Source organism: Lolium rigidum, chromosome 3, assembly GCF_022539505.1.
Source record: "Lolium rigidum isolate FL_2022 chromosome 3, APGP_CSIRO_Lrig_0.1, whole genome shotgun sequence".
Classification (NCBI taxonomy): domain Eukaryota; kingdom Viridiplantae; phylum Streptophyta; class Magnoliopsida; order Poales; family Poaceae; genus Lolium; species Lolium rigidum.
In genome coordinates this window covers 396,708,580-396,734,968 of record NC_061510.1, presented here as the reverse complement: position 1 = coordinate 396,734,968, position 26,389 = coordinate 396,708,580, and the positions used below count along the sequence as shown (strand labels likewise).

The 26,389-nt window shown below is 46.6% G+C and overlaps 1 protein-coding gene across 1 annotated transcript; it reads left to right on the top strand.

Moving 5' to 3' along the window:
- The first annotated feature begins 4,196 nt into the window (after window positions 1–4,196).
- On the top strand, window positions 4,197–7,368 carry LOC124700858. The gene is made up of 4 exons (XM_047232919.1): window positions 4,197–4,915; window positions 5,064–5,068; window positions 6,034–6,300; window positions 7,003–7,368. Exons 1-4 carry the CDS (start codon window positions 4,197–4,199, stop codon window positions 7,035–7,037), a joined length of 1,026 nt encoding a protein of 341 aa, XP_047088875.1. The 3' UTR covers window positions 7,038–7,368.
- The last annotated feature ends 19,021 nt before the right edge of the window (window positions 7,369–26,389 follow it).

Below are 26,389 nucleotides of genomic sequence, written 5' to 3'. Positions count from 1 at the left end.
CGCCTAATGCGTGCAATTGTGACGCATATTTAAGCATACAAAATACTTATATTGCCACTCATATTATGCTCATTCTAGCTACAACTATGCCTATTATGCTTGATTACTAATTCACATTCATGTTCATAATCAGTTTTGCACAAGTATTAGTTTAGGTAGAATTTATCACTTCTCCTTGTCTTTGATATGTGTATAGGTGTTATGGAAGATTATGGATAAACAAAGGCAAGAGGGGCAAAGAGGACATGAGCTAGAGGCACCAAACTTAGCCATTTAAGGAGTGGAAAAGGTGAACTTTTCTATCATCTCAAAATGAACATGCATGACCATGGTGTTGTAACCCTCGTCCATACGACTCCAACGAGTCGTAGAAAACACCTCAATCGGAGTTCTATGAGGAAAATGCGGCCAAAATATCGAAGTAATCAGAGAGTTTGGCGGCCATACCGCGGGTTCCAGGTGACGGAAACCTCACGAACTTCCGTGTTTCTTCACAGAACCCGCCCTTGATTGTGCCTTGACCTTCCCTAGGTCACTGGGGCGGTATAGATGGCTATTGGGGACCTCCTAGGATTATATAGACGGAGGAGCCAAGGGAGAGGCCAACATCCACATACACACCTTAGGGGTGGAACCCTACCGCTCCACCGCCTCCATTGCTGCGTCCACGAAGATCTCCATGAACATCACCACCATCAAGACACTGGGGGGGGGGGGGTGCTCCCACCATGATCTCCATCGACCCCATCTCTCTCCATATCTTTTGTATTTGTAAGGTTGAACATGGTTGTGATGTTAGTGATATGTTCATATATGTAATATTATTCATCCATGTGTGAGTGAGTGATTCGGTTCTAGGTTGAGGTATGTTCTAGTGCGCTAAGTTAGAATGTGTTGTGATCTAAATATTGAAATACATGAGTTGACGAAGATAAGTTCACATGATCCCTTGGTACGGAAGTGTACATTTGCCTCGCGTGTGTCACACGCGAGAATCATGCATAGTGCACGTAGTGTGACAGCCAAGTAGCCATTAAGGGGAACATTTATTTGTCTAAGTAAGATCGTGTATATAATAGATCACATCCATTCGCCCTCTAGTACTAGTGAGACCGAAACCTAGAAACCACCTCTCGTTCCATTCAATCCTACACGTGTTGGGATTCACTGCAGAAAACAATGATTTTTCTAACTAGCATATTTCGATTCCCTACATCTATCTAGGAGTAATGGTGTAACGAGAAGATTTTGCTGATGTAGCTTCGTAGACCAAAAGCGGTTAACATTTCGCTAAAACATGGATGCTGTAGTCGTACTTCATCGCCGACCTTAGGGTCGTGATGGTCGTCGTACAACGGTAGGCGCCACAAATGGCAGCACCTCCGTGGTTTTGCACACGTACTGTACTTGACGATGACTCCTAGTTTTCCGATCTAGTAAAGAGTGTGGAAGTAAATCTTTTGGAACGGAGCATCAGCAGCACGCCGGTGTACGTACTGGGATGGATTCAAACCCCCACATGCACATATCTTCGAGGAACCGCACGCGGTAGAGAAAACTAGAGGGGCGGATGAGAGAATTCTCCTCGAATTGTGTGCTCTCCTCCTCCCACATGCCCCCACTATATATATATAGGTGGGAAGTGGTGCGGCCGACCTTTAGAGATGGGATAATAACCTCCCTCCGGGGGCTTCCCCAGTGGCACTTATTTTACCGGGGGGGGGGGAGGTGGGAGGCAGCGGCCAGGGTGGGCTCTGTGCACCCCAACCCTAACCCTAGCATCCCCACCCCTTGGCCCATGGGAGGTGGTCGACCCCTTAATGGGCTCCCCTCCAGGAGGGGCCCATTAAGGTGGGCTACAACTTTTAAATTATATATAAATTAATATTAATTCATTTAATTAATATACAATATATATTATTTACTTCCCATTGATTCGGAACACCTTTCGGACCACTCCGAACTTCCTTCAAATTCTCTCAGGACCCTTTCGGTTCTTTCTTCTCTATTATCCGATGTTTCGAATGATTCCAAAAATATTTCTAAGCATCACCGAACCCTTAAGTGTGTTAACCTACGGTTCGGGAGCACTACAGACATGATGGAGACACATCTTCGATCAATGATCAACAACGGGACCTGGATGCCCATAATGACCCTTGTGTATTCCACGAATATGTGTCGTTGAACCATAACGTTGAGTCGTATTCCCTTTGTTACTTCTATACCGACTCTTGCCTGAGATCTAATCATCGTTATCATTATACCTAGTTCAATCTCGTTACCGACAAGGCCATTCAACTCGTTCTCGTGATATTCCATACTCATGACCTAGTCATACGATGTGTAGTTTCATGGATGTAATCTAACCGAGTGGGTATAGAGTATCTTTCCGTCATGTGGATGAAAAAATCTCAATCTTGATACATACGCCCCCTCCTATCATTTGTAATACCTGAGAATACCTTTATGATCACCCTGTTACGATGTGACGGTTAATGCAGTCAAGGCATCCTCCGGTGATAACGATTAGATTTGATCTAACGGTCTAAAGATTAGGTTATGACGCTTTCATAAATATCGCAACGATGAACTTTGTGACTTGATCGTGTTACAAAACTTATATTGGGCATGTTCATCATATTATTAACCCAATGATATGATCCCACTGTCAATTGTCATAAATGTCCATGTTCGGGAAACCACGATCATCAGATGACCAATGAGCTAGTTTACATACATGCTCACTAGGGACTCTGGTATAAATGTTTTCGACTAATACAGTTATAGCATCACATAAAATTTATTATGAACTATTTTGATATAATAACAAATACTCTTTATTATTTGCCTCTAGGGTACTATCTCCAGCAACAACTACATCCATTTAGTTTACTTCCACTATTAGTTTACGTTGTTCTTACTTAGCTCTTTATAAGTAGGTACTTTAAACCTCTCTTATTTATTTTTATTTTAGTTTTTTAATAGAATAGGCTATTTTTGAACCACGGTTTGGGTGTGTACGTGGTTGCACTGACAACGTAATCGCGGGCTTGCGTAGTTTTCATTTGCAAAGCTTCTATGAGACGGATTTTCTAAATAATATTTGATGCTACAAATACTGCAATAACCCTGATTGAAGAAACCTAGCCATCAGCGTCATAGAGTGCATATCTCCATCGTCGGAGTAGGAATCCCCATTAACACATAATGTGACACCACGCCATACTATCTGGTATGCATGAAGACTATCTTTATTGCCACTCGGTTATGAGGTAAGTAAGATGATCTCGTAACATGCATATCATATCCTAGCTCACATAAGTTTTGTAATGATCTAATTAACAATAATAATTCTCTTATTGAGTAACTATCGATAACTATATTGGCGATGTGTTTTACGGTATATCATTTGGTCTATCTAACATCATTATTCCACTAACAATATTGTTCTCATTTGTCACTAGCAACTTTTTTTTTTTGTTGTACTATTGCCCTATAGTCAGGAAAACAAGACTATCAATAACGTGTGAACTAGTCATGAAGATGTGACCAGGGATATCTTATTCAGTGTTTATAATTCCACACATGAATTAGGTTTTTCCTCCAATATCATAATATATATTGTGCTTGCTTAGCATAAAACTGTGAAATTAATTATGAAACATGAAATATAAATTATACAATTTTATTATTGTTTCTAGGACATATTTCATTCAGTCTTCCACTTGCACTATAATCAATAGTCTAATTTATAATTTAGTCGGTCTGTCTTTGCCAAGTACAATCTCTATTTTAAAAACAAGTTAAACTTTGTGAGGCTTGACTTTTTTTTTGAAGTGTTTGTGCCGCTTGACTTGATCAAACTTAGAGGGAGTATCTCTTGGTCGTTTGCAGGAATCGGTATCCCGCAGCGCTGCATCATTTCCGCGAACACACCAGCTGTGCGCCCGACGTGCGCCCCAACCGCCGAACGGGTGAAACAACGAACTTAACCGACAGGTGGGACCCAACTGCGTTCCAACCCCACCCGCAGAGACCCTACTCACTAGGTCCTCCTTATTAACCCCGCACTCTCAAACCACAGAGCTAGATCAAGACACCACCTCGCCTCGTCGTCAACCTCGAGCCCAATCCAAGCGGGAGTCGAGCAGGAATCCAGCGAGGAGCAGGAAGGATACTGTAGACAACTAGACATGGAGCTTTTCCAGCACGCGAAGGAGGTACGGCTCAAGAGCCGGCACGACAAGTTCCTGTACGCGGACGAGGACGAGCTGCGCGTGACGCAGGACCGGAAGGGCACCTCCCCGAACGCGCGGTGGACGGTGGAGACCGTCCCGCACGCCCCCGGGGCCATCCGCCTCAAAAGCAGGTACGGCCGCTACCTGGCGGCGTCCAGCGAGCCGTTCCTGCTCAAGGGCCACAAGGTGGTGCAGGCGGCCCCTGTGCCCGGCGGGAGGCCCGACGCGTCCGTCGAGTGGGAGCCCGTCAGGGAAGGCTTCCACGTGCGCTTCAAGTCCCGCCTCGGCGCCGGCGCCGGCAGCGTCGGGGGAAGCGGCGGCAAGTACCTGAGGGCGAACGGCGGGGTGCCGCCGTGGCGGAACTCCGTCACCCACGACGTGCCGAACCGCACCAACGCGCAGGAGTGGGTGTTCTGGAGCGTCGAGGTCGTGCAGGTGATCACGCCCGGGCCGGCCACGCCAGCTGCCACCGAGCCCGAGCCCGAGCCCAAGCTCAGGCCGGCCGCGGCGCCGCAGGAGGCGCACCACCGGCCCACCATATCGCAACCCACCACGCCGCCGCGTCCGGTGTACACGCCGCGGCCGCCTCCGTCGTACGCGCCTCCGCCGCTGCCAACGACAAAGCCGGAGCCCAACCTCGAGGTCCGTAGCTTGACGTCTGATTCTGAATTTTCGCCTTAGATCGATTACGGCATTGACTTTGCAGAATGTAGTTCACAGAATAGTCCTGGTCTCCGTTTCGTCTTGACGAAATCGCCATTGACTTTGCACAGTCCTCCTTCTGTGCTCGTCGAATTGCATATGCTTGCTGGCGCTTCGCAGTGCCCGTTCTCACTTCTCAGAATAGACGAATCTGAAATGCATTCTGCGCGTAGTAGTTTAATTAACGGTTTTGAAATGATAATCGTCAAATCGCCGCATCCGGCCGGATACGCGCCTCCGCCACCACCACCGACCAAGCCGGCCGGAGCTCAAGCTCTCGAAGCTCGAGGTTTTTCCCTGGTCTTGCGCGTCTGATTCTGAATAATTGACCGCGTCTTTAGGACTGGTCTGCATTTCCTCTTGGACTAGGGCATTGACTTTGTAGAATGCTCGTCCAATTGCGTAGATTCGTTTAGGATTCTTTTGGTGTAGTTTAACTGACAGTTTCGAAATGCCAATCGTCAAATCGTTCTGGGAGGAAATACGATACTTCTCCCCAACGCGTAGCAACTGTTTCCCATGTGGCTTCACAATGCTGGCATCAGTTTTGTTACATGATCCAGTGTATTCCAGTCGTACAAGTGTTGCTTTATTTTTGGATATTCCGATAAAGTAGATTGGCTTTCTGTATTTGTTTCTGATAGGTAGGTGCTGGCCTTTGTATTTGTTGGGTGTATGCAATTCTGTTTGTCTCATGTGTGACGTTCTTGATATCTTCTAAACTGTTGCTGCTATTGCAAACAATCTTCATTGCGAAGCCATTGTGACGCTTATTGACGCACTCATCCAAAACTGTTTTAGATAGTACGATTGCAAATTTGCTAACAATATTCACCGGCATTGCTCTGTGTTAGTTTTCTTGGTGCTTTCAATTGCACTCTGAAACTGTTTGTTTTCAGTTCTTTATAATTTGCCAAGACTAGTAGTATGAATTTTTCAGAGTTCTGGGTTTTATCTTAAAGAAGAACTTGCACATTGCATCAATTCTTCTCTTTGGTATTTTGACATTACTCTTTAACTTCTACGGCGTGTAAGAAAAAGGATTAACATTAGACTTTCTTGTACTTCCAGTCTTCGTATACTTCTGAAGCGTTGCACAGGGTGGAAGGCCGTGCAGTTCATTACCACATTGCTGATGATAACGGGGAAGTGGGAGATAATATCAAGAGATACTCATTCACATTTAACGGTTCCAACTTGGAGGAGCTTACTGACAAGTTAAAAGAGGAGACAGGCATCGATGACCTAATCATCTGCACACGCAGCCCTATCAATGGGAAGCTCATTCCTATGCTTCTGCGTCTGCCACCAAACAATGCAGCAATGCATATTGTGCTGGTCCGGGAGTCCTCTAAAGGTGTGTTTTTCGCGCCTTGTTGTTTGCATTATTGACATTCCCTGATTATGCAAATTGTGCTCATCTATTACTATGCCCTGATGCTGGTGGTTTCTACATTCTACCTCCTTTTGGAAAATAAAACCTATTACTATGCCCTGAATTTTTCACATATAGTCTCTTTGCCGTTGATAATTTGGGTCGCCTGTTATGATTTAGGTCTTGGAGAGTCTTGCTTGAGTATTAATTGAAGCGCCATAGCATGTTTTGTTGTTGTAGATAAATCTTATAGCAATGACTATCGGCCTGACTACTTCAGCTATTAGAATTGGTACTGTAGAAGACCTGTGCCAACCCTTTGTGAATTTCTTCTTTCCACATATCAGACAGACAACATCTGTTAGCAATGAACAGAATAGAGCGTTTAAACACAATGTACTGACTACCGAGCAGTTCGGTCCATCAGGACATGAGTTTTCTCATGAATCATGAGCAGCTAATGATAACCATTTTAATGTCTGGCAACTCATTAAGACAGGGATATAACAATAGCTGAACTTCAGTATCCTTTTTATATCCCGATTTAGCCATTGTAATCCGGATATGAAAACGATCTCTCTGTTACAGAGTTAGTGTACAATTTCTTGTATTGGGTTCTCAAACCACACTGTGATCTGGATATTCTTATCTTCATATATTGACCCTTTCCACTGCGAATTTCAGTGGCAGAAACATTTCCGTTCCCATATGGTTCATGATCTTTGGTGGCAAGGCGGACTTTCAGTTGTCCGCGGAGTGGTGGATTGCACATCTGGTCATACTTTGTTCTTTGGAACTATACCGGTAATTCTGGGTGGCGGTGCCAGCAAGCAACTAGAGTAGCGCTTCCAGCCAGGATACCTTTCTTGTGTGTATAAAATGTTAGATAAAATTAAACCGGCAGAAATATACTGATCGTGCGAACAACTGGAGAGATCTGTATAGTACTTTATAGACCAGTTGAGGGTTGATACTTGAAATTTTATATTCACTTGGCTTTGTCATTGGAGATAATAGATATTGATGTCAATGAATGGCTTGGAAGACTCAGTGTACTCGTTCCTCAGTTGCACCCCCCTGTATTGCTGTATATATCTATACTACTCCATGTTGCATGAATGTCTGATCGACTTGACGTGTTCTGTGAACGACTGACTTGACTTTTGGGTTAGGATGATATGGTTCGATGCGAATTAAATTATTGAGTTCACAATAGCAGATGTACTAGCCGCACCCCCAACCCTCCCGCACCCCCAACCCTCCCAACCCTAGCCGCCTCCCGCCGCCGCCGGGGCAAAGACCTCGGGGCGTGGCGGCGGCGGGGGCCTTCCCTCGTGACGCGGCGGGGACGGCGGTCAGGGAGCCTCTCACGATGCGGCGGCCCTCCCGCCTCCCGGATGGCTGGGCGGGTCGGACGGGGATGGAGGACGGCGGCCCTCCCGCCTCCCGCATGGATGGACGGGGACGGTGGCCTGAATCTGTGCTGCAGCCTCCCCGCCTCCCATCGGCGGCACGCCGGTGGTGGCTGGTGGTGGCGGGCAGCGCCATCCTCTTCGCCTCACGCCGGTGTGGGGCGATGATCTTGGGCTTCTCCCGCGGTACGAGGTCGCCCGGGGCAGCAGCCTTGGGTTCGACGGTGAAGGCGGCCTTCTTCTTCGCCGGAGGAGGTCGCCTGGTTGCTGGGGTGGCGGATCATGAGATCCCTCTACCCCGGCGATGAAGATCTAGTCGACGACGAGCTAGCGGCGAAGGGGCCACCGGTGAACACCGCGCCTTGACTTCGTTCTTGGCGGATGATGGCTGCGGCTATTGGCGTCGTTCCCCTGCGAAGGCATCATCTTTGTTAGCCTCTCCGTTTTCTCTCGCCGAGTTGGGGACTCGCGGCTGTCGGTGAAAACCGTGTCAAGATTGGCGGGCGATGGCGGCGTTATGCATCGCTTCCTTCTTAAAGGCATCGTCGTCGCAGTCCGCGGGAACTCACTCGTGTTGCTCCGGGGGAAACCCTAGATCCAGCCAGGATCGGACGATGACGGCGCTCCTTGCGTCGTGCTACCTCTTGGGGCATTGTTTTTGGAGCAGCGGCTGGATGGAGGTGGTTTTTGGTGGAGTGGTGTTCATCTACCACGTTGTCATCGATGATTCTTAGCGACGTGGAGCTGCGGGGTGATGCGCGTAGATGTACACGTCTGTTGGGAACCCCAAGAGGAAGGTGTGATGCGCACAGCAGCAAGTTTTCCCTCAGAAAGAAACCAAGGTTATCGAACCAGTAGGAGCCAAGAAGCACGTGAAGGTTGTTGGTGGAGGAATGTAGTGCGGCGCAACACCGGTGAAACCGGCGCCAACGTGGAACCTGCACAACACAATCAAAGTACTTTGCCCCAACGTAACAGTGAGGTTGTCAATCTCACCGGCTTGCTGAAAACAAAGGATTAAGCGTATCGAGTGGAAGATGCTGTTTGTTTGCAAAGAACAGTAAAAACAGTAATTGCAGTAGAATGTATTCAGATGTAAAAGAATGGACCGGGGTCCACAGTTCACTAGAGGTGTCTCTCCAATAAGATAACTAACACGCTGGGTGAACAAATTACAGGTGGGAAATTGACAAATAAAGATTCAATACATATCAACGATGATTACTATGTGATTTAATCAGGGCATTACGACAAAGTACATAGACCGCTATCCAGCATGCATCTATGCCTAAATAATCCACCTTCGGGTTAGCATCCGCACCCCCTCCAGTATTAAGTTGCAAACAACAGATAATTGCATTAAGTATGGTGCGTAATGTAATCAACACAAATATCCTTAGACAAAGCATCGATGTTTTATTCCTAGTAGCAACAGCACATCCACAACCTTAGAACCTACGGTCACGATCCCAGATTCAATGGAGGCATGAACCCACTATCGAGCATAATTACTCCCTCTTGGAGTTACAAGTATCAACTTGGCCGAGCCTCTACTAGCAACGGAGAGCATGCAAGAACATAAACAACACATATATGATAGATTGATAATCAACTTAACATAATATTCTAGATTCATCGGATCCCACCAAACACAACATGTAGCATTACAAATAGATGATCTTGATCATGTTAGGCAGCTCACAAGATCTATACAATGATAGCACAAGCGGAGAAGACAACCATCTAGCTACTGCTATGGACCCATAGTCCAAGGATGAACTACTCACGCATCAATCCGGAGGCGGGCATGATGATGTAGAGCCCCTCCGGTGATGATTCCCCTCTCCGGCAGGGTGCCGGAGGCGTTCTCCTGAATCCCCCGAGATGGGATTAGCGGCGGCGGCGTCTCTAGAAGGTTTTCCGTATCGTGGCTCTCGGTCCAGGGGGTTTCGCGACGAAGGCTATTTGTAGGCGGAAGGGTAGGTCAGGGGGCGACGTGAGGGGCCCAGACCACAGGGCCGCGCGGCCAGGGCCTGGGCCGCGCCGCTCTATTGTCTGGCCACCTCGTGGCCCCACTTCGTTATCCCTCCGGTCTTCTGGAAGCTTCGTGGAAAAATAGGACCCTGGGCGTTGATTCCGTCCAATTCCGAGAATATTTTCTTACTAGGATTTCTGAAACCAAAAACAGCAGAAAACAGCAACTGGCGCTTCGGCATCTTGTTAATAGGTTAGTGCCGGAAAATGTATAATAATGTTGTAAAGTATGTATAAAACATTCAAGTATTGTCATAAAAGTAGCATGGAACATAAGAAATTATAGATACGTTTGAGACGTATCAAGCATCCCCAAGCTTAGTTCCTACTCGCCCTCGAGTAGGTAAACGATAACACAAATAATTTCTGTAGTGACATGCTACCAATATAATCTTGATCAACATTATTGTAAAGCATATGAGATGAATGGAGTGATCTGAACAAAAGATTGCTAACAAAGATAATGACTAAACAAATGAATCATATAGCAAAACTTTTCATGAATAGTACTTTCAAGACAAGTATCAATAAGACTTGCATAAGAGCTAACTCATAAGCAATAAATTCAAAGTAGAATGCATTGAAGCAACACAAAGGATGATTAAGTTTCAGCAATTGCTTTCAACTTGTAACATGTATATCTCATGGATATTTGTCAACATAGAGTAATATAACAGGTGCAATAAGTAAACATGTAAGAATCAATGCACATAGTTAACACAAGTGTTTGCTTCTAAGATAGAAAGAAGTGGGTAAACTGACTCAACATAAAGTAAAAGAATGGCCCTTCGCAGAGGGAAGCATGGATTACTATTTTTGTGCTAGAGCTTTTGTTTTGAAAACATAGAAACAATTTTGTCAACGGTAGTAATAATTCATATGTGCTATGCATAATACTTCCTACAAGTTGCAAGTCTCATGCATAGAGTACTAATAGTGCTCGCACCTTGTCCTAATCAGCTCGGAAAACACGGATTATCATTGCATAACATATGTTTCAACCAAGTGTCACAAAGGGGTACCTCTATGCCGCCTGTACAAATGTCTAAGGAGAAAGCACGCATTGGATTTCTCGCTTTTGATTATTCTCAACTTAGACATCCATACCGGGACAACATAGACAACAGATAATGGACTCCTATTTTTAATGCTTAAGCATTCAACAACAGTTAATATTCTCATAAGAGATTGAGGTTGTATGTCCAAACTGAAACTTCCACCATGATACATGGCTTTAGTTGGTTGCCCAATGTTCTTTTCTAACATATGCATACTCAAACCATTTGATCATGAAATCGCACTTACTTCAGACAAGACGAACATGCATAGCATCTCACATGATATCCAACAAAGGTAAAAAGTTGATGGCGTCCCCAGAAACATGGTTACCGCTCAACAAGCAACTTATAAGAACTAAGACACATAACTACATATTCATCACCACAATAGTTTTTAAGCTATTTGTCCCATGAGCTATATATTGTAAAGGTAAAGGAATGAAATTTTAAAGGTAGCACTCAAGTAATTTACTTTGGAATGGCAGAAAAATATCACATAGTAGGTAGATATGGTGGACACAAATGGCATGGGATTTGGCTCAAGGTGTTTGGATGCACGAGAAGCATTCCCTCTCAGTACAAGGTTTGGGCTAGCAAGGTTGTTTGAAGCAAACAAAAGTATGAACAGGTACAGCAAAACTTACACAAGAACATATTGCAAGCATTATAAGACTCTACACTTTCTTCCTTGTTGTTCAAACATTTTACCCAAAAATATCTAGACTTAGAGAGACCAATCATGCAAACCAAATTAAACAAGCTCTACGGTAGTTATTCATTAATAGATTAAACTACATGATGCAAGAGCTTAAACATGATCTATGAGAGCTCAAACAATTGCCAAGTTGCCAAACCATATGCAGCATTTTCCGATTCCAACCAAATAGCAATTTAACGAAGCAATTTCAGCCTTCGCCATGAACATTAAAGCACAATTAAGAACACAAGTGTTCCATATGAAAAAGCGGAGCCTAATATCTCCAATATAAGAATGATGGGATCCAACTTTATTCAAAACAAAACGAAAATAAAAGCAAACCGACGCTTCAAGTAAAGAACATAAGATGTGATGGAATAAAAATATAGTTTCACTAGAAGTGACCTGATAATGTTGTCGATGAAGAAGGGGATGCCTTGGGCATCCCCAAGCTTAGATGCTTGAGTCTTCTTAAAATATGCAGGGATGAACCACCGGGGCATCCCCAAGCTTAGACCTTTCACTCTTCTTGATCATAGTATATCATCCTCTTCTCTTGACCCTTGAAAACTTCCTCCACAACAAACTTCAAGCAAACTCATTAGAGGGTTAGTGCATAATTACAAATTCACATATTCAGAGATGACACAATCATTCTTAACACTTCTGTACATTGCACAAAGCTTCTGAAAATTAATGGAACAAAGAAACTCATTCAACATAGCAAAAGCGGCAATGCGAAATAAAAGGCAGAATCTGTCAAAAACAGAACAGTCCGTAAAGACGAATCTGGCAGGGGCACTTAACTTTCTCAAATGGAAAAACTCAAAACTAATGAAAGTTGCGTACATATATGAGGATCACGCTCGTAAATTTGCAGATTTGTTTGATTTTTTTACAGGGAGCTCTGCGAGAATTCGTGACAGACAGCAATGCTGTTTCTGCGCAGCAATCCCAAATATAGTATCAACTTTAGCATAGAAACTTTACTTGGCACAAAAACATGATAAGGAGAGGTTGCTACAGTAGTAAACAACTTCCAAGACTCAACAATACAGTAAATAAAATAAAACATGGGTTATCTCCTAAGAAGTGCTTTTCTTTAACGCCTTTCAGCTAGGCGCAGAAAGTGCAAATCAAGTAACATCAAGAGAAGAAGCATCAACATCATAACTTGTTCTAATAATAGAATCAAAAGGCAACTTCATTCTATTTCTAGGTAAGTGTTCCATACCTTTCTTGAGAGGAAAATGATATTTAATATTACCTTCTCTCATATCAATAACAGCACCAACGGTTCGAAGAAAAGATCTTCCCAACACAATAGGACAAGATGCATTGCATTCAATATCCAAGACAACAAAATCAACAGGGACAAGGTTATTGTTAACCGTAATGCGCACATTGTCAATCCTCCCCAAAGGTTTCTTTTTAACATTATCGGCAAGATTAACGTCCAAATAACAATTCTTCAATGGTGGCAAGTCAAGCATATCATAAATCTTTTTAGGCATAACATAAATACTTGCACCAAGATCACATAAAGCATTACACTCAAAGTCATTGAATTTCATTTTAATGATGGGCTCCCAACCATCTTCTAACTTCCTAGGAATAGAAGCTTCAAGTTTTAATTTCTCTTCCCTAGCTTTAATGAGAGCATTTGTAATATGTTTTGTAAAGGCTAAATTTATAGCACTAGCATTGGGACTTCTAGCAAGTTTTTGTAAGAACTTTATAACTTCAGTAATATGAAAATCATCAAAATCTAAACCATTATGTTCTACAGCAATGGAATCATTGTCACCAATATTTTGAAAAATTTCAGCAGTTTCAGCAGTTTCAGGCAATTTTGTACGCTTTGCACTAGGAGTGTAGAAACATTGCCAACACCAATTATTTTACCATTGATAGTAGGAGGTGTAGCAACATGTGAAAAATCAACATTACTAGTGGTGGTAATCTATCCCACCTAGCATGCAATTCAGCCAACAGTCTAATCTTATAATTAATTCGAACTTGGATGGCATTTGCTGTAGCAGAAAATTATGTATCATTATCCTCAGGTTTAGCAGCCATTTTATTAATTAAAGAAGATTGTGATTCAGACATATATGAGATTCGATTTTCAGCATTTGTAAGTTTAGTTTGCAAACCAGAAATTTTCACGTTCAAATTTTCAAGTTGATTTCCTATATTTTTCAACAAGGCAGATTGTTCATTCATAGTTTTATTAAACAATTGATTTTGCTCATATTGCAATTGCATAAAGCTCTTAGTAGTTCTTTCAATTTCCAATATCTTTTCCTCATTAGGCAAAACAGATCTACCATAAGAATTACCATAACCACTACCATTATTAAAAGGATATGGCCTATAGTTGTTGAAATTATTACTCTTAATGAAATTCACATCAACATTTTCTTCTTGAGCAACCAATGAAGCTAAAGGAACATTATTAGGATCAATATGAGATCTATCATTTACAAGCATAGACATAATAGCATCAATCTTATCACCCAAAGAAGAGGTTTCTTCAACAGAATTTACCTTCTTACCTTGAGGAGTTCTTTCAGTGTGCCATTCAGAGTAATTGATCATCATATCATCAAGTAGTTTAGTCGCGGCGCCCAGGGTGATGGACATAAAAGTACCTCCAGCAGCTGAATCCAATAGGTTCCTCGAGGAAAAATTCAATCATGCATAAAAGGTTTGGACGATCATCCAAGTAGTCAGTCCATGGGTTGGGCAATTCTTTACCAAAGATTTCATTTTCTCCCATGCTTGAGCAACATGTTCATTATCAAATTGTTTAAATTCATTATGCTACTTCTCAAAGATATAATCTTAGCAGGAGGATAATATTTACTAATAAAAGCATCTTTACACTTAGTCTATGAATCAATACTATTTTTAGGCAAAGAAAGCAACCAATCTTTAGCTCTTCCTCTTAATGAGAAAGGAAACAATTTCAGTTTTATAATATCACCATCTATATCCTTATACTTTTGCATTTCACAAAGTTCAACAAAATTATTAAGATGGGCAGCGAGCATCATCAGTACTAACACCAGAAAATTGCTCTCTCATAACAAGATTCAGTAAAGCGGGTTTAATTTCATAGAATCTTGCTGTAGTAGCAGGTGGAGCAATAGGAGTACTTATAAAATCATTATTATTTGTGCTAGTGAAATCACACAACTTAGTATTTTCAGGAGTACCCATTGTAACAGTAGTAAAGTAAACTAAGCAAATAAAGTAAAGACAAGTAACTAATTTTTTTGTGTTTTTAATATGGAGCTAGTAAATAAGACAGAAAGTAAAGTAACTAATTTTTTTGTGTTTTTAGATATGAAGCAAACAAGACAGTAAATAAAAATAAAGTAAAGCAAGACAAAAAATAAGTAAATAGATTGGAAGTGGAGACTCCCCTTGCAGCGTGTCTTGATCTCCCCGGCAACGGTGCCAGAAATTTAGCTTGATGCGCGTAGATGTACACGTCCGTTGGGAACCCCAAGAGGAAGGTGTGATGCGCACGGCAGCAAGTTTTCCCTCAGAAAGAAACCAAGGTTATCGAACCAATAGGAGCCAAGAAGCACGTGAAGGTTGTTGGTGGAGGAATGTAGTGCGGCGCAACACCAGTGAAACCGGCGCCAACGTGGAACCTGCACAACACAATCAAAGTACTTTGCCCCAACGTAACAGTGAGGTTGTCAATCTCACCGGCTTGCTGAAAACAAAGGATTAAGCGTATCGAGTGGAAGATGGTGTTTGTTTGCAAAGAACAGTAAAAACAGTAATTGCAGTAGAATGTATTCAGATGTAAAAGAATGGACCGGGGTCCACAGTTCACTAGAGGTGTCTCTCCAATAAGATAACTAACATGCTGGGTGAACAAATTACAGGTAGGCAATTGACAAATAAAGATTCAATACATATCAACGATGATTACTATGTGATTTAATCAGGGCATTACGACAAAGTACATAGACCGCTATCCAGCATGCATCTATGCCTAAATAATCCACCTTCGGGTTAGCATCCGCACCCCCTCCAGTATTAAGTTGCAAAAAATAGATAATTGCATTAAGTATGGTGCGTAATGTAATCAACACAAATATCCTTAGACAAAGCATCGATGTTTTATCCCTAGTAGCAACAGCATATCCACAACCTTAGAACCTATTGTCACGATCCCAGATTCAATGGAGGCATGAACCCACTATCGAGCATAATTACTCCCTCTTGGAGTTACAAGTATCAACTTGGCCGGAGCCTCTACTAGCAACGGAGAGCATGCAAGAACATAAACAACACATATATGATAGATTGATAATCAACTTAACATAATATTCTAGATTCATCGGATCCCACCAAACACAACATGTAGCATTACAAATAGATGATCTTGATCATGTTAGGCAGCTCACAAGATCTATACAATGATAGCACAAGCGGAGAAGACAACCATCTGAGTTACTTGCTATGGACCCATAGTCCAAGGATGAACTACTCACGCATCAATCCGGAGGCGGGCATGATGATGTAGAGCCCCTCCGGTGATGATTCCCCTCTCCGGCGAGGGTGCGGAGGCGATCTCCTGAATCCCCCGAGATGGGATTGGCGGCGGCGGCGTCTCTGGAAGGTTTTCCGTATCGTGGCTCTCGGTCCAGGGGGTTTCGCGACGAAGGCTATTTGTAGGCGGAAGGGTAGGTCAGGGGGCGACGCGAGGGGCCCAGACCACAGGGCCGCAGGGCTAGGGCCGCGCCGCCCTGTTGTCTGGCCACCTCGTGGCCCCACTTCGTTATCCATCCGGTCTTCTGGAAGCTTCGTGGAAAAATAGGACCCTAGGCGTTGATTTCGTCCAATTCCGAGAATATTTTCTTACTAGGATTTCTGAAACCAAAAACAGCAGAAAACGACAGTCGGCGCTTCGGCATCTTGTTAATAGGTTAGTGCCAGAAAATGTCTAATAATCTTTGTAAAGTATGTATACAACATTCAAGTATTGTCATAAAAGTAGCATGGAACATAAGAAATTATAGATACGTTTGAGACGTATCACGGGGTATCGTAGACGGGCGAGGATTGCTGGACGCGGGCAGGATGGTGGAGCTATTTGGTGTTATGGTGACATCGACGGCAGGCCTGGCACGGTCAATGCGTTGATCTTGCTTGGAGATGGGTTCGAGATAGATGGCGGTTGCGAACTCTGCGATGTGTGCAATGGCACACCCTCAGGGTTTTGCTTTTTGGATGATGTGTGTTGGTGTACCGTCAGGGAGTATGACCTTGTTCATGGTCCCCCTTCATCGTAGGTATAGCGAGTTGCCGCTAGGAAGGAGGCTTCGAGTTGATCTTTGTATTCTCCTTGTAAGACATTGTGAATAATTTAATATAGAAGAAAGCTGTGTGTATCCTTTGGATGCAGAGGCTGGGGCTATCACTACAGGAATGGGCTCAGACGCCGACGGCCAGCTGCCCTCGGCGTATCCACGCCTGGCCCTCGGCGTAGGCTACGCCGACGGCAGCCCTCGGTGTACCTCGTCGGCGTCCAGCTCCCTCGGCGTACGCAGCCACGCCGTCGGCGTACGGCTGGCCCTCGGCGTACGCGCCATACGCCGACAGCCACGTCCACCCCTCGGCGTACGTGCCCTCGGCGACCACGTACCGTCGCACCGTCGCCGTTAACGGAGGGCCGGAGACGCCGACGGCCTGGCCCTCGGCACAGGGCAGGGCTCCTGCGAGAGAAGAGGCGACGTGGCTCGCCCTGGCGCTGCCAGATGGGGGTCTACGCCGAGGGCAACCCCCTCGGCATATGCATGGATCCTGCGAGAGAAGAGGCGACGTGGCTCGCCCTGGCGCTGCCAGATGGGGGTCTACGCCGAGGGCAACCCCCTCGGCATATGCATGGATCATGCACGCTACGTGGCGCGCGGCCAGGCTCAGCGTCTACGCCGAGGGCAACCCCCTCGGCATAGACCTGACCATATGGTCTATGCCAGGGTCTATGCCGACGGCATTGCCCTCGGCGTAGGCCTGCCATATTTTTTTTGTTGTTTTTTTGCTGTTTCAGCCAAAATCCTGTTCCAATTCAATTGCAATGCAGTTCAGCAGGTCCAATTCATCCAAATTCATCCAAAATCGACCAAATTCGCCATAATTCACCAAAATAGCATATAATTCACATAGTAGCATACATGGTGCACATAGTAGCATACAAGCGGAGAGCAGAGAGTGCCATGTCATCCAAATACATAGTAGTAGCAAGCAAATCCTAGTTCTAAGCTGACTAGCGGAGGAAGGACCCGGGCGGGGTGTGTCCGCCCACATCGTTGGCGAAACGAGCAGCCCGGGGTTGCGCTCCGGTAGAAGCTGCAGAAGAACCACCTGGAGAAGGACCGGTGCTACGCCCGAGGAGAAGTCGACGGAGAGGCACCGGGAGTAGTCCCGGGAGTAGTCGGCGGAGAGGCACCGGCAGAACGCCCGGGAGACCGACCACCTTCATGAACCGGTGTGACCTCGCGCCCACCCGGCGATGCCCGGTTCCCGGACCATCCCGTTCCCTACGTGTTCCCTACATGTTAGCAACTTGCGAGGCAAAGGAAAGTGGTAACTACCGGTTTGGCAAAGAACTTACCTCCGGTGTGGATCCGTAGTAAGTCGCGGCGAAGCTGCCTTCGATGGCATGATAGGCATGTCCCCCGCCACGGTAACTCGAGCCGGTGGCGGTGTACCGATAGACATAGAGATCATCATTTCCTGCAAGATAGGTTACAAGTTAGGCTTTGCAGAAATAAAGCATCAAGCCGAGACTTGTCATCTACTTGCGAGAAGAAAGATTCGGACTTACTCCTATATATGCCATGTAGGCCGTATTCCGCCTATTCCACCGCGCGGCGGCCTGCGATACGCTTCATTACGGGCTTCGAAGGCCGCCTCGATCTCGGGCTACAATTTCAGAAACAATGAATCTCGTCAACACTTAGCCATGTAGGAAGGAAAACCGGAAAGAGGATGAAAATGAGGAAAACTTACATCGTAGGCGGGTGGACGAGCGAGGCCGTGGATGAGGCTGGGGGCTGTCGGCGGTGAGGGTATGCTTGAGACGCGTGTAGCTCGTGGGCTGGGGTAGGCTTGACCGCCTTATTCGAGAAAGGGGTAACGGCCATGCGGACGCCCGCGCCCCGACGGGACCAACGACTCCTCGTCAACCGGAATGCTCAAGGGGTCATCCACCTCGGGGTGACGAGACTTGACCATGTCGCGAGTAGTCCTCCTTGGCGGCCTTGGCATTGCCGTAGTACTGTGGCTGAGGCAATGCGGGATTGGGCTTCTTCTTTGTCCGCATCATGAAGCACCACCCCAGGTGCTGCCTCGGCCACCTGCATCGCGAAAAGAAAAGTTATGCGTACCACAAATGTAACATGACGGGAAATGAAAGAAGGTCGTTCCATGTATATACATACCTTTTTCCCCTTGTAGCGGGTGTAGTCGCGATTTCCCGCGCAGTGTGTGCCACCGGTGCCTCGGTTCTCCATGTTACGCCTCGACATGGCTGCAAACTCCTCGTCCTCCCTGAGCCACCTCGCCCTAATCAGATCCTCCCATGCCTCCCTATGCTACTCGGCCCACTCGGGACAAACCTGAAAATGCAATACTCAACTCAAGATAATCCAATGAAAACTTAGCAGCAATGTAGAATCTCATTGACATTTTACTCACCGACATGTACTCCTCAATGGTCATTGACCATTCCTCCGTAGGCTGGTTACCCACAAAGTACTCCTTCCTGACCTTGGGACATATCTGCTTAGCACATAGCATGCGGAAGAAATGGCTCAACTGCGCAAGCACTCGCCAGACTTTCTCGGGGATATACCCTCGAAGCATCACCGGCATGAGCCGCTGAATCCATATATGATAGTCGTGACTCTTGAGCCCGGTGACTTTTCCCGTCGAAAGATTGACTCCCTTACTCATATTCGAGCAATAACCATCAGGGAACATCACGACGTATTTGAGCCACCTGAATGCCTCCTTCTTTTGGATGGAATCAAGGCAGAAGTTGGCATGTGGCTTGAACCAATTCTTTTGACGGCCAATAGGACGCTTCATGTGTAATTTTGCCCTATCACGAGAGGTTCTCAACATCGACTCTAGCCTTGACATTATCCTTTGACTTCCGGGAATGTTCGGGCATGTGTGAAAGACGGACTCCGCGACATTCTTTACGGTGTGCATCACATCGATGTTATGGGGAAGTTCGAGCTCCTTGTAATACTCGAGCTTCGTTAAGGCCGCCTCGTGAGTCCGGTTGTGCGTTACACCATATCCCTCAAATTGATGGCCAGGTTGGCGTCGGCTGCCGGCACAAGAGCACGTAGCTCGGCTTCAACAAGTTTACCATCAAACTTCGGCACATCTTTTTTTCATGCACAACTTTGCCCTTCTTGAAGTTCTTTTTGTCTTCTCTAAACGGATGTATCCTTTTGAGGAACCGTCGATTCGTGTCAAACGCAACATACTTGCGACCCTTCAGTAGCCAAAGGAACTCAAGCCGGTGTACGCACACTCGGGCATGGCCACTTACCAGTTGTACACCATCCGCATGTTAGGGCGTACCCGGGCATGTCATGCATGGTATACTGCAACCAAACTTTCATGTAGAAGTTTGTCTTCGTTGCTCGGTCGTACGTCAGTGTCCCGTGGTGCCAAGAGTGGTTCAAATCTTCCACAATCGGCTGCATGTAGACACTCAAATTCTTCCCGGGTATTCAGGGCCTGGAATAATCATCGACGAAACATGGCCTTCCTCGTCATTAAGACTCCGGGAGGGAGATTGAGCGGAATAACAAACACGGGCCAGCAATCGTAATTGGCAGTCGACATACCATATGGATTGAAGCCATCTGTTGCTATCGCAATTCTGACATTCCGAGCCTCGGCTGCTCTCAGGGGGAATTTCCTATCGAAGTTCTTCCATGCCGTACCATCGGATGGATGTCCCATCTTCAACTGCTTCTTTTCGTCCACGAATCTCTTCCCATGCTTGTGCCACGTCATCTGTTTGGATGTCTCCTCGTGCATGTAAAGCCGCTGGATTCTTTTTATGAATGGGAGATATCGAAGAATCGACTTTGCGGTGCTTGACTATCTCACCTGACCATCCTTTCCCGTCACCTCTGCATACCTAGACTCCTTACGGATGGGACGAGTACTTGTCCTCCCGCAAACTGTCTCCAAAATAGAACGCAGCCTTTGGGACAACAGTCTATCTTCTGATAATCCATGTTGAGGTCCTTCATCATTCTCCTCGTCGCGTGCAGGCTTTTAGGCAGACAATGATCTTTGGGCAACATGTTACCAATTGTTTTCAGATTTGCTTCGAAGACCTCACGGGTGGTGTTGTACCGGGTCTTGTCGGCTAGACATTGGGAGATGGCATCGAGCTGAGAAATCGCGGCGCCCTCGTACAGAGGCTTCTTAGCCGCGGCAATCATATCATAGAAGGCCTTCCCGGTTGGCTCTTGTTCCTCCGGTTCTGGAGGTTCCTCCGGTTCAGGCGGCGCCTCCGATTCTGGAGGTGGCGAATCCGGGACATCGGCATGGACGAGATCATCTAGAAAGTCTCTAATTCCATCGTACTCATTGCCATTGAGCCGCTGCCGCATCACCTCACTTATGTCACGTTCGCGCTCATCAAAGTCGACTTCCGGGACGTACCCATGCATATACCCATATTGCAGAAGGTGTTTATACATTTCATCCTTTCCACGACGGAGACGCTTCACGCAGCGAACACAAGGGCAAAGTGGCCGAGCCAGCCCCTTTGTACCACGCGCTAACTCATTCACTAGAAAATGGGTCTTCCTTGTCCACTCAGCTGTTTTCTCTGTCGCACTAACACGCTCATTGTACATCCATCCATTATCAGCCATCCTCTGCTTTATTGGGAGCCAAACCACATACATAGCATTTATATCAAATAGGAAATTAAATGCATCATATTTTTATTTATTTTACCGGGCGAAACGCATGCATCAACCTACATCTCTACTAGGTGGGCTCCTAGCAGCCGCCGGATCCGTAGTTGGCTACGTTCTCCATGCTCTACCCTAGTCCAAGTCAGAATTTCGGCAGCACCTCCCCGCTGCTCTCCCGATACACGTCTCGGCAAAAAGCCGAGAGGATGTGCATCCGGAGAACAACGGGGAGGCGCCGCCAAAATCCTGACTCGGACCGGAGTAGAACATGGAAAACGTAGACAACTACGCATCCGCCGACTCGTCACGTAAATGCCGCAAGCGTTACGGTTCAAAATATGCGGACCACTAATGCATATTTATCCGCGTAACGCTCGCGGACGGGAAGTGACACCTAGGTTACGCAACTGGACTTGGAAAATGAATCTAGTGACATAAGAAAATGCGGAGATGGGGAGGCGATGTTTTAGCTCACCCTCGGCGACCGGAGAGAATCGCGGACACGACGACACGGCAGTCACGACGGGGCGGGCACGACGGGGCGGTCACGACGGAGCGGTCACGACGGGGCGGTCACGAGGTCGGCGGTCACGACGGCACCTATTTCCATTCAATAAAATACAAATTATTTCACATTTCACATTTTCTATTTGTATTTATATTTCACATTTTCACATTTTCTATTTCACTTTTACACATTTTCTATTTTCACATTTCACAAACATTTCACATTTCACAAACTATTTCCCTTCTATTTGTATTTCTAAATAGCATACAATACTACAAATAAAAGTTACAAAAAATGAAAAAAAAAAACTTACAGAGGGGCTCCTGCGCGTGGCGGCAACGATGGGGAGGCAGGGGCGGCGGGGGCGCGAGCAGGGAGGTAGCAGGGGCGGCCGGCGGCGAGGGGAGGGGCAGGGGAGGAGGGCGGCCGGGGAAGTGCGGGGCAGGGGACGAGGGCGGCCGGGGAAGGGAGGGGGCGGAGGATGGCGGCTAGGTCGGCTGCGGGTGGGGGGCGGGCGTGGCGGCGCGCTGAGGTGAGAGGGCCGGGGAGGAGAGCGGCGCGCGGCTGCCGGCGTCGGCGCGAGGTGGAGGGGGAGCAGGGGAGGGCGGCGGGCGGCGGGGAGGTGGTTGCCGGCGGCGGCGGGAAGCGTGGCGGCGGGCGGGGGGAGGAGCAGCGAGCGTGGGCTGTGCGTGTGTGCTGTGGGTGTGTTCGTGGTCCGGCTCGACCAGAAAACGACCCGGCCCGGCCAACCCTAGCTATGCCGAGGGCCAGGCATATGCCGACGGCTGCCCTCGGCATAGCCCTTTTTTTTCCTTTTCAATTTATTTTCAATTTTAAATTTTATTAATGTCAATTATATTTATAAAATATATTAATATAGGTCCATGCTAATTTGTTTTAATCTTCTACATTCACAAGCTATGCGCATAATTTTTTTTACCATATCTTAACTTAATATCTCCGGTAGACGAGACCCTAATTCAAGAGCCCCGCCGATCTACCCCTTTGACCGGCCTCCGATAACATTTAAACCATGGACTTTTCTCTTATTTTGTGTTTTGTTAGGTCATTGTAACATGTAGTATCAATAATTACCCTATCTTACATCAATATTCCCTCCGGTAGACGAAACCCTAATCTGGGAGCCCCGCAGATCTACCCCATTCACCGGCCTCCGATGACAGTTGACCCATGGAATTTTCTCTTCCTTTGTGTTGTGTTAGGTCATAGGATAAAACCCACACAAGTTTTGGGGCCATTCCCTAGATCCGGCGCTCGATTTCTGACGAAACCCTAGTTTTGTTGACCGCGCGGTCTACCCCTTTGACTGCATCCCATCGGGGGTCCCCCGGTGGGCATATGCCTCCATTTGAGCTTGGTTAGGTCATAGGTACATGTGGAAACAAAAATCATCCCATATGATATCAAGTTTCTCTCCGGTTCACGTACGAGGAGTTCCCCCTATACATGCGGAATCCGCCCAAGTGTACGAACACCCTGTCCGAGAAGCCGGACACACACAGGGAGTAGCCTTGGATATAAAACCATCTCAAATCAATTTTGTGCATGCCATGTGGACACACACAAGTTTTGGGGCCATTCCCTAGATCCGACGCTCGATTTACGACGAAACCCTAGTTACGTTGACCGCGCGGTCTACCCCTTTGACTGCATCCCATCGGGGGTCCCCCGGTGGGCATATGCCTCCATTTTAGCTTGGTTAGGTCATAGGTACATGTGGAAACAAGGATCATCCCATATGATATCAAGTTTCTCTCCGGTTCACGTACGAGGGAGTTCCCCCTATACATGCGGGAATCCGCCCAAGTGTACGAACCCCCGTCCGAGAAGCCGGACACACCGGGGAGTAGCCTTGGATATAAAACCATCTCAAATCACTTTTGTGCATGCCATGTCGACACACACAAGTTTTGGGGCCATTCCCTAGATCCAGACGCTCGATTTACGACGAAACCCTAGTTACGTTGACCGTGCGGTCTACCCCTTTGATCTGCATCCCATCGGGGTCCCCGGTGGACATATGCCTCCATTTGAGCTTGGTTAGGTCATAGGTACATGTGGAAACAAGGATCATCCCATATGATATCAAGTTTCTCTCCGGTTCACGTACGAGGGAGTTCCCCCTATACATGCGAATCTGCCCAAGTGTACGAACCCCCTGTCCGAGAAGCCGGACACACTCAGGGGTAGCCTTGGATATAAAACCATCTCAAATAACTTTTGTGCATGCCATGTGGACACACACAAGTTTTGGGGCCATTCCCTAGATCCGACGCTCGATTTCTGACGAAACCCTAGTTCTGTTGACCGCGCGGTCTACCCCTTTGACTGCATCCATCAGGGGTCCCCCGGTGGGCATATGCCTCCATTTTAGCTTGGTTAGGTCATAGGTACATGTGGAAACAAAAATCATCCCATATGATATCAATTTTCTCTCCGGTTCACGTACGAGGGAGTTCCCCCTATACATGCGGGAATCCGCCCAAGTGTACGAACCCCCTGTCCGAGAAGCCGGACACACACGGGGGTAGCCTTGGATATAAAACCATCTCAAATCACTTTTGTGCATGCCATGTGGACACACACAAGTTTTGGGGCCATTCCCTAGATCCGACGCTCGATTTCGACGAAACCCTAGTTACGTTGACCGTGCGGTCTACCCCTTTGATTGCATCCCATCGGGGTCCCCGGTGGACATATGCCTCCATTTGAGCTTGGTTAGGTCATAGGTACATGTGGAAACAAGGATCATCCCATATGATATCAAGTTTCTCTCCGGTTCACGTACGAGGAGTTCCCCCTATACATGCGGAATCCGCCCAAGTGTACGAACCCCTCGTCCGAGAAGCCGGACACACACGGGGGTAGCCTTGGATATAAAACCATCTCAAATCACTTTTGTGCATGCCATGTGGACACACACAAGTTTTGGGGCCATTCCCTAGATCCGACGCTCGATTTCGGACGAAACCCTAGTTATGTTGACCGCGCGGTCTACCCCTTTGACTGCATCCCATCGGGGGTCCCCGGTGGGCATATGCCCTCCATTTTAGCTTGGTTAGGTCATAGGTACATGTGGAAACAAGGATCATCCCATATGATATTAAGTTTCTCTCCGGTTCACGTACGAGGGAGTTCCCCCTATACATGCGGAATCCGCCCAAGTGTACGAACCCCCTGTCCGAGAAGCCGGACACACCTGGGGGGTAGCCTTGGATATAAAACCATCTCAAATCACTTTTGTGCATGCCAAGTGGACACACACAAGTTTTGGGGCCATTCCCTAGATCCGACGCTCGATTTCTGACGAAACCCTAGTTCACGTTGACCGCGCGGTCTACCCCTTTGATCGCATCCCATCGGGGGTCCCCGGTGGGCATATGCCCTCCATTTGAGCTTGGTTAGGTCATAGGTACATGTGGAAACAAGGATCATCCCATATGATATCAAGTTTCTCTCCGGTTCACGTACGAGGGAGTTCCCCCTATACATGCGGAATCCGCCCAAGTGTAGGAACCCCCTGTCCAGGAAGCCGGACACACACTGGGGGTAGCCTTGGATATAAAACCATCTAAAATCACTTTTGTGCATTCCATGTGGACACACACAAGTTTTGGGGCCATTCCCTAGATCCGATGCTCGATTTACGACGAAACCCTAGTTCTGTTGACCGCGCGGTCTACCCCTTTGACTGCATCCCATCGGGGGTCCCCCGGTGGGCATATGCCTCCATTTTAGCTTGGTTAGGTCATAGGTACATGTGGAAACAAAAATCATCCCATATGATATCAAGTTTCTCTCCGGTTCACGTACGAGGGAGTTCCCCCCTATACATGCAGAATCTGCCCAAGTGTACGAACCCCCTGTCCGAGAAGCCGGACACACCTGGGGGGTAGCCTTGGATATAAAACCATATAAAATCACTTTTGTGCATTCCATGTGGACACACACAAGTTTTGGGGCCATTCCCTAGATCCGACGCTCGATTTCTGACGAAACCCTAGTTCTGTTGACCGCGCGGTCTACCCCTTTGATCGCATCCCATCGGGGGTCCCCCGGTGGGCATATGCCTCCATTTTAGCTTGGTTAGGTCATAGGTACATGTGGAAACAAAAATCATCCCATATTATATCAAGTTTCTCTCCGGTTCACGTACGAGGGAGTTCCCCCCTATACATGCAGAATCTGCCCAAGTGTACGAACCCCCTGTCCGAGAAGCCGGATGATACGTCTCCAACGTATCGATAATTTCTTATGTTCCATGCTACTTTATTGATGATATCTACATGTTTTATGCATATTATATGTCATATTTACGCATTTTCTGGAACTAACCTATTAACAAGATGCCGAAG